The 9,412-nt window shown below is 46.8% G+C and overlaps 1 protein-coding gene across 4 annotated transcripts in view; it reads left to right on the top strand.

The window, feature by feature from the left end:
- The first annotated feature begins 578 nt into the window (after positions 1–578).
- PRKCH (protein kinase C eta) overlaps positions 579–9,412 on the top strand; it is a 117,481-nt gene continuing 108,647 nt past the window's right edge. For all 4 annotated transcript variants that reach the window (XR_014548137.1, XR_014548138.1, XR_014548139.1 and 1 more), the window contains exon 1: positions 579–2,056. Coding sequence is in view for 1 of the 4 variants with exons in the window: in XM_083614064.1 (XP_083470190.1) it covers positions 1,709–2,056 (348 nt within the window). In the remaining 3 variants the exon portion in view is untranslated. The remainder of the gene's footprint in view (positions 2,057–9,412) is intronic.

Raw genomic sequence — 9,412 nt, 5'->3', positions numbered from 1 at the left:
AAACGAATGTTGCAAGCGGAATCTAAAAAGGAAGGGGAAGCAAAGCAAAGAGAAACTAGATATTTATTTACCATTTGGTGACCCTTTATTTCATCTGTTAATGACAATCATGGGACAGACCAGTTATCATCCATTCAACAACAGATATGGCTGTCATAATATCAACATAGAAACATCAAATTAGCATCGCTGTGACAGGTTGATGGTGTGTTCCACTACGATGGACAAACCAAACTCCACCCTCCTGATAACTCCAAGCTGCATAATGAAACAAAATTTAATTTTTAACTGACTTGAGTAGGAATGAATATGGGATGTTTCTTATTTCTTATGATGCCTTACTTATTGTTTTCATGTTCAGCTTTGTAAATTTATAAAACCCAATAAAAATATGCTTTTAAAAAGGTGGGGAGGGGAATAAAGAAAGCAATTTTATTTTATTTTTTAAAAATGCAAAGCAAGATGCGCCTCCATGTGGGTTGAGATGCAAAGAAGTTGAGAGGAGGCGAAATTTCACCCTTCTTTTCTGGCTGCTCCTGTCCTCTGAGACAAGATGTTAATTTTGCTGGGGGATGTGAAGAAGAAGAAGAAGAAGTGGATATTCCAGCTGTGGCTCCTCCTCCGAGAAAGAGGGAGGGAGCGAAGTTGCCAACAGAGATTCAAATAAGTGGCTTTGGAGACACGCCTTCCTGGAGGAATCTGAAGGTGCAGGAATTGGCCGAAGACCTTTCCCAGCAAAGGAGCCAGGAGGGGGCGAGAAAGAGAGCTCTTTGCACTATGGGGTTTTGGAGAGTGTGTGCTTGTGATAAAATGACAGCTGTAGTTCTGAAGAACAGGTTAGAGCTACACACAGAAGCAGCAGCCGCCGCCGGGACAAGTCCTTGCAAGGCTAGCTGGAAGCCCCACCCCTCGGCCTTCCCTTCTCGTGGGCTAGTCACATCTCTCAGGTGTTTCCCTTGCTCAACAACCACTTGTGTTGGGTTGTTCTCTCTGTGTGTCTCTCAGGAGGAGGAGACGCTCTTCTCAAACCACCCGGGCAGGAGAAGGAAGGAAGCAAATACTGAGCAGAGAGAGAGGAAGATTCTGCCGAACTGAAAGCCTGCTCTCTCTTATCTGTGGATTTGTGGCTTGTGGTTTGGGTGAGCGGCTCAGGAAAAGGGGGGAAAGAGAGGTCCCCCCCCTTCTCACTCTGCTGCAGTTTCTTCCTGAACTAAAGGGAGGGGGGAAACTGAAGCGGTTTGTCTGTGAGAACCAAGAACAGCTAAGGGTGTTCGGTGGCTGATGTGCACATAGCCGGGAGCTCTGGGGTGTTTGGCACCAGACGGCAGGGCTCTGGAAAGCTGCTTCGCTTCTCTCTCTCTCTCTCTCTCTCTCTCTGTTTCTCTCTCTGTGTGTCAATTTCCATGCTCCTGTTATCTCCCAAAGGAGGTGAAGGAATTAGCTCCTCTCCACTGTGAAGAAGAGAAGTGATTCAGCAAGTTGGTTCGTCTCCTTCCTTCCTGGAAAGGGAAGACAGGGGGGCAAAGGGCTGGGTTTGGGTCGGTGCCCTCGACAGCATGGCCCAGAGACCAGGAGCTGCCACCACCGGCTGCCCTGTCCCCTGAGGACTGCCAAGCTACTCTCCTGGCTACCACAGACTCAGTAGGACAGCACCTTACTTCTCCGAAGAGGACGCATCCCTCTGTTCCCCCCCCCCCCGTCCGGAGCCATGAAGTTCAACGGCTACATGAAGGTGCGCATCGGGGAGGCCGTGGGGCTGCAGCCCACCCGCTGGTCCCTCAGGCACACGCTCTTCAAGAAGGGGCAGCAGCTCCTGGACCCCTACATCACGCTGAGCGTGGACCAGGTGAGGGTGGGGCAGACCAGCACCAAGCAGAAGACCAACACGCCGACCTACAATGAGGAGTTCTGTGCCCCGGTCAACGACGGGCGGCAGCTGGAACTGGCCGTCTTCCACGGCACCCCCATTGGCTACGATGACTTTGTGGCCAATTGCACCGTGCACTTCCATGACCTCCTGCACGGCACCGGGTCCTCGGACAGCTTCGAAGGCTGGGTGAGTCACTGAGCTTCTCCTGGGGCTGTTTGGCATCTAAGGGAGCTTGGCACCTGTTTGTGATGTGATGTGTGATGTTGTCTACCAGGGCTGGGGGAATCTGTGGCCCTCCAAATGTGGCAGGACTACTAAAACTCCCCTTCTCCCTGGCCATTGGCCATGCTGGCTAGGGATAATGGAAACTGGAGCTAGAAACATCTGGAGAGCCATAGGTTCCCCTATGCACATGTGTATGCTCAAGGACTCTCTTCCCTGCTTTGGGGTATTTGATGGTTTGGGGGGTGGAATCAAGGCTTTTTCAGGTGTGTGTGCGTGCAAAAGACCTGGTTACCAGGGTAGCTAGAAACCTGAAACCGGGGAACTTAAAAGAACAAATGAATTATCTTGCTGGGCCTGACCAAACATCTCCCTCGACCATCATACAATGATGGACATTGCTATTGATTATTACATTTCTTACCCAAGCTTCACCATGAAGCTCCAGGAATCATAGAATTGGAAGGGACCCCGAAGGCCAGCTAGTCCAACCCTCTGCAATGCAGGAATCTCAGCTGAAGCATCCATGACAGATGGCCACCCAACTTCTCCTCGAAAACCCCCAAGGAAGGAGAGTCCACCACCTCGCTAGGGAGTTCGTTCCACTGCTGAACAGCTCTTACAGCCAGAAAGTTTTTTTCTGATGTTCAGTCGCAATCTCCTTCCTTGTAACTTGAAGCCATTGGCTGAAGTCCTGCCCTCCAGAGCTTGAGAAAACAAGCTTGGTATTCGGATGATGGGCATCTACCAGGGAATGTCCGTATCTCAGTGGTAGAGCGTTTGCTGTGCATGCAAAAATTCCCAAGTTCAATTCCAGCATCTCCACGTCAGGCTGGGAAAGGTTCCTGCTTGACGCCCTGGAGATTGAGATGGACCATTGGCCTAAGATGGCCTGAGACAACTTCCTGTGTTATTCTGTCCTCTGATCATGTGGCATTTGGAGGTTCATCCTCTTTGAATCATAGAATCATAGAATCAAAGAGTTGGAAGAGACCACAAGGGCCATCGAGTCCAACCCCCTGCCAAGCAGGAAACACCATCAGAGCACTCCTGACATATGGTTGTCAAGCCTCTGCTTAAAGACCTCCAAAGAAGGAGACTCCACCACACTCCTTGGCAGCAAATTCCACTGTCAAACAGCTCTTACTGTCAGGAAGTTCTTCCTAATGTTTAGGTGGAATCTTCTTTCTTGTAGTTTGGATCCATTGCTCCGTGTCCGCTTCTCTGGAGCAGCAGAAAACAACCTTTCTCCCTCCTCTATGTGACATCCTTTTATATATTTGAACATGGCTATCATATCACCCCTTAACCTCCTCTTCTCCAGGCTAAACATGCCCAGCTCCCTTAGCCGTTCCTCATAAGGCATCATTTCCAGGCCTTTGACCATTTTGGTTGCCCTCCTCTGGACACGTTCCAGTTTGTCAGTGTCCTTCTTGAACTGTGGTGCCCAGAACTGGACACAGTACTCCAGGTGAGGTCTGACCAGAGCAGAATACAGTGGCACTATTACTTCCCTTGATCTAGATGCTATACTCCTATTGATGCAGCCCAGAATTGCATTGGCTTTTTTAGCTGCCGCGTCACACTGTTGGCTCATGTCAAGTTTGTGGTCAACCAAGACTCCTAGATCCTTTGAGCCTGCAAGTACCATCCATACTGACTTACAAAGCCCCATACAGTGTAGATTTTGAACCAATGGAGGTCCCTATGAGTCCCAATGGGCAGCAGCTCCCACTGGTTAGTGTACTGGGCTATGCCAGTGAGTTTTTCCTTTGGATTACACCATCTTTGGCTGGTGTCTGCTAAATGGCAACATGAGAGGCGGCCTTCTCAGTGGTGGCACCCCAGCTTTAGAACTCCCTACCCTCTGTGACCAAGCAAAGCAGACCCTGTGGCACCTGCTCTTTTAAGTCTTGGGCACCTGTCTTCCAGTAACATCTGGTGCCAGTATCGTCGTTGTTAGATAAGCTGCTGCTAATTTTAGCACCTGCGTTGCGAATTTGAGAGTGTTTGAGTTGTAACCTGCTCTGAAATTGCTGTGCAACGAAGAGCACGTAGGAAATGTTTCAAATACACGAATCAATAGCACCTTTCGCCATCCTCACCAAAAAGAAGGTAGAACCCTGTTGCCCCAGGACTTTTGTCTGTTTTTTCCAAAGCCATCTCACCTAATGGCTATCGCTGCACCTTCTGACAAGGTGTTTCATCAGTTAATTATGTGTTTTCAGAAATCCTTCCTTTGCTCCTTAACCAATCCCAGCGTCTGGTGTTTTTCGGGTGCACCTGGTAGCTGACATTTCACCCAGCCCTGCTCTGCGGCTGGTGCTCAAAATACCCAAAGGTGGTGCCTACCATTCTTGTAATATATATATTTTTTCTGGGTAAGCCAATGTTTATTTCTCCAGGGAAGAGATGCATTTGATTGCTTCTCAACAGGATCCACAGCCTTCTTTTTGAATAAAGTCGCATCCAAGTCTATGAGCTACATATTAATGAAAAGAAATTGGAAGAGAAATGAATCAGATGAATGGGTTTTTCAATCAGAATTCCATTTTCATTGAAATCCCTGCATTTTAATGGCTAAAACAAATGGGGCGCATTTGATGGGGGGTGGGAAGGGAGGGAGAAGAGAAAACAGTAAGTTTGAGAGTCACCAAAAGCACAATTCAACACGGGTTTATTCAGCAGTAAATCTATGGGATCTTGCTGCTAGGTAGGTAAGCGTGTGTGGAATCTCTTTTTTTTTTTTAATAAATTTTTTATTGGTTTTTCCACACATAATACAAAACAATACAAGACAATACATAGACATACAAACATATAAACACATATACTTTCTTAACCTTTCTTTTCTTGAACCTTCTTTCAGCGACTTCCCCATACCTCCCCTTTCTGCATCCCTGTTATCAATCTTTTCAGCATCCCCTAATTTCAATATAACACTTTCTTTAGATCTTATTTCTCATATCCAATTGTTAATCGCTGCAATTCTATTTTACATTACCCAAAACATTTTAGCATTCATTAATTTTACAACAGTTCTTAAGATAGATTTTAAATTTCTTCCAATCTTCTTCCACCGTCTCTTTCCCTTGGTCTCGGATTCTGCCGGTCATCTCCGCCAGTCCCATGTAGTCTATTACCTTGGTCTGCCATTCTTCCAGTGTGGGTAGTTCTTGTGTCTTCCAATACTTTGCTAACAGTACTCTTGCTGCTGTTGTAGCGTACATAAAAAACGTCCTATCTTTCCTTGACACCAATTGGCCTGCCATGCCCAGGAGAAAGGCTTCTGGTTTCTTCACGAACGTGCATTTAAGCACCTTTTTCATTTCATTATAAATCATTTCCCAGAATACCTTAATCCTTGGGCACGTCCACCAAAGGTGGTAGAAAGTACCTTCAGTTTCCTTACATTTCCAGCATTTATTACTGGGCATATGATAAATTTTTGCAAGCTTGACTGGGGTCATGTACCACCTATAAATCATTTTCATAATGTTCTCTCTCAGCCTTAAAACTTTTCAGAATGATTACCTGGGTCCTGTGAGTGGCCAGGCATGATCAATTTTATCTTTTATCCTGTGCTGTTCAAAATCTTGCACATTTGCAAAAGGTGGAAGATTTGCTGCGCGAAGGCGACATATTTTTTTTTGCCAACTATCTTGCACATCTAATGAGAAGGCTAGAGAGAGTGTTTGCACCTCGCGGTCATTCAGGCATCGACAAGAAATGTGTGCCTATTGATTTCCTGCATCAGAAGACATGGGGGTATTTGGAAATTTCTCAGGAAAGATGCCAGCTATTGAAAACCTTACACTTCAAATGTATTGGCCAGAGGGCGGGGGGACCTCTAAGCTGGCAATCCCCATTGCCACATGGGGTGAAGGCACGTTGAACACGTAGACAGCCCTTCTCCTTCAGAATTATTAAAGGTACAAGTTCCTTGTACCCCTTTCATCCGGTTGCTGTAGTGCTGAATGTGTCAGGCAAACACACACTCAAAGAAGCAGGCCTCAGCTACCTTGTCAGAGCTTCCTTGTCGGAGATTTGCTGCTGCCTTTAAATCAGACCCGCTTAGTGGTGGATAAGCCTGTTAATTCCATTTTATCGTTTCCCCCAAATCTTATGTTCAGTTTGCAGCAGCTTGTGATTTGAAAACCCTCGCAGAAATTCACTAGTGTGAATTTGTGTGCATTCCTCCTAAGGAAGACATTTTGTGTGTGCATTTTTGCCTGATGTAAATATTTTTTTTTGCCAGCAATTTCCCTTAACAATGCACTTTTGCATGTTGCTTTCCATGAACATATGCATTTTATTTTTTTTAAATCTACCCTTTCCCCACATATATATGGTTTTTGAAGGCTTGGTTTTTTTGGAAAACCACATTGCAAAATTCAGTGGAAGTTTGAAACATAACTGCGTTTCGGGTTTTTTTTGGAAAGCATTAATTCAGAACTAGGTTTGCATTGAAATGAGAGCTGGGCAGACTTGTCCCTTATCTCAAGGGGCAATCCCCCCCCCCCCCAAATCTCATTGGACCCTCTACACCCATCAGCTCCTGCCAATGTAGTTGGAAGTCAGAGATGATGGGAGTTGTGCTCCAACAACAGCTGGAGGTCCACAGGTTCCCCATTCCATAGATAGAGTTGGAAGGGACCCCAGGGGTCATCTAGTCCAACCCTCCGCAGTGCAGGAATCGCAGCGAGAGAATTCCTTGCCCTGGTTTTCTTATAATCTCCAAAGTCTTCTGCCAGGGCTGACTCCTTCATCCTCTTCCTCCATCATTTCCACTGGCACTTAACATCCCTTGCTTGCAGGCAGTTCCACTGCTGATGGAAGACAAACAAATACCTCATCCTTAGTGATGTTAGTTATTTTCTGCATTTCATAGCTTATTTCGCAGGCCTTTGGACTGTGCCCGTGCAACAGAAACTAACAAGGCTATGTGCTCCCTGCTGAATTCTTCAGTTGACCACTGAGCCTACAGGGAAGGCGGCTGAGATATTCCTGAGGGGGCTGGGCCACACAGCAGTCCTCCCCGCATCCAATAATATGCAATACACCATAATGCCATTGACCCAATTCAGAGATAACGGATAAACTATGGCTTCACCACTGTTCCTGAGGCTTTCAGGCGGCTGCTGAGCCTCTTCACTGTGTCCAAACAGTCCTCTCCTAGCAAACGAGCAGCAACGGGAGTGAGAAAAAGTCAGCTTTGAACGTTCCTTCGTTGCAGGGGGTTGGACTTAGAAGGTGATTGGGCCAGATCTGGCCCCTGGGCCTTAGTTTGCCTACCCGTGGATTAGACATTATCCTGGAAGACAGATTTACTGAAGGCTCAATTGGTTTCTAAATTGCCTTCTAAATCTGGCCCGCAGACGGTCCAGGAATCTGCATGTTTTTACATGAGTAGAATGTGTCCTTTTATTTAAAATGCATCTCTGGGTTATTTGTGGGGCCTGCCTGGTGTTTTTACATGAGTAGAATGTGTCCTTTTATTTAAAATCCATCTCTGGGTTATTTGTGGGGCATAGGAATTCGTTCATATTTCCCCCCAAAAATATAGTCCGGCCCCCACAAGGTCTGAGGGACAGTGGACCAGCCCCCTGCTGAAAAAGTTTGCAGACCCCTGCTCTTCAGCATGAAACTAAATTGGATCTTCACATTCAACGGTGAAGTATCAGGCACTTGTGGATGACAACAGGGTGGCTGTAACCGTCCTTCTGCCCTGTGAGTTGCCAAAGCATTCTGGCTGTCCATTACTGGAAACAGTACACTGGGCTTTGTGGAACTGGTGTGATCTAGCCAGGCAGTGCATTGTGCTCGTACTTATAGATTCTTTGTGAGCCTTTGTCCTTAAAGGAAATGTCGCTATGGGTCCTGCACAGAAAGGAAAGAGTGAGCCAGTAAATAATAGCTTTCGAACACAGACAGGTTGCTTTGAGAGCTGTGTTATGAAATTTAGAACAGTGTGAAATTCTGAAGGATGACTGTCCTTCAGTTCACGTCTTGTTTTGGGGAAGTGTGAGTTTGTTAGGTTCACCTTTAAATGCGAACTTATCCAAATTTCTCCTGTACTCAGATGAATATTGTGAGGATAGAACGCTATGCCTTGATCAAGCCTTTGAAAAGGAGGCTAATGTTCAGCGGCTTCCTCTTTTCATGGCAGTCCTGCAGGCCAGGGAGATAGGAACACATTTATTGAGTTGTTTCAGGGTGGGTAGTCCTGGGGTGTTGCCTGCCGTGGATCTGCCTTAGCTGCTTCAGGGGAGGAGAGTCTGTGTTTTTTGTTAGGCCATCTGAAGTCCCACTTGTGATCTTGCTTCTTGTGGCACCTATTAGACAAAGGTAAACAAAACTCTTGGCCTCCCTCTGAGCCTCTCTGTCCATTAGGCAATGTGGGTAGAGTTTATTTGAACGTATTCGTTTCAGCTTAACAAATGAGGTTTTGCCCACACATGACCCATAGAGAGAGCCACGCTCCATGGGGAGATGTCGATCGGCTGGTTCTGTAGCAAGAATGGGATCTTAAGAGGAACGACTTTCGTTCTTAACGTTGCATCACGGACCGAGTTTGGTGGTTTCATTTCTGATCTTTTTGTGTGTGGGTGGGATTCAATCACATGCAGGCAAATTCGGGTCGCCCAATTAAAGCAAATTTGGTACTGAGGCAGGACAAACCCGTTCTCTTCCCCACCCACCCGCTGAACTTTTTTGCAGTAAGGTTCATGACGGGGGAACACACTGGAAAGTGCGGGGTGGAAATTTATTGAGGCGACATTGTATATAACCTCTCTGCAACCAAATCAAGGTCAACGCACGATAATCAGGTTGCCTGGAAGCGATCTCACTGGTATTCTTATTCTGGCAGTGTTGCAGCACTGCAGCTTCCGGATTGGCCCTTGCATGGAGGAGCTCAGTGTGCATATGTTGGCACATCGCTTCACATGGTAGTTGGATATGTGCCTGGCATGGGGCATAGCAAGTGCATGTGCGTCACTAGGGTCAGGGACAGGTTTGTTGTTGTTTAGTCGTTTAGTCGTGTCCGACTCTTCGTGACCCCATGGACCAGAGCACACCAGGCACTCCTGTCTTCCACTGCCTCCCAGAGTTTGGTCAAACTCATGCTGGTAGCTTTGAGAACACTGTCCAACCATCTCATCCTCTCTCGTCCCCTTCTCCTTGTGCCCTCCATCTTTCCCAACATCAGGGTCTTTTCCAGGGAGTCTTCTCTTCTCATGAGGTGGCCAAAGTATTGGAGCCTCAGCTTCACGATCTGTCCTTCCAGTGAGCACTCAGGGCTCATTTTCTTAAGAATGG

Source organism: Podarcis filfolensis (assembly GCF_964270895.1).
Source record: "Podarcis filfolensis genome assembly, chromosome: 1".
Taxonomy (NCBI): domain Eukaryota; kingdom Metazoa; phylum Chordata; class Lepidosauria; order Squamata; family Lacertidae; genus Podarcis; species Podarcis filfolensis.
Note: the sequence above shows the minus strand (reverse complement) of the source record. Positions and strands in the feature narration are given on the sequence as shown.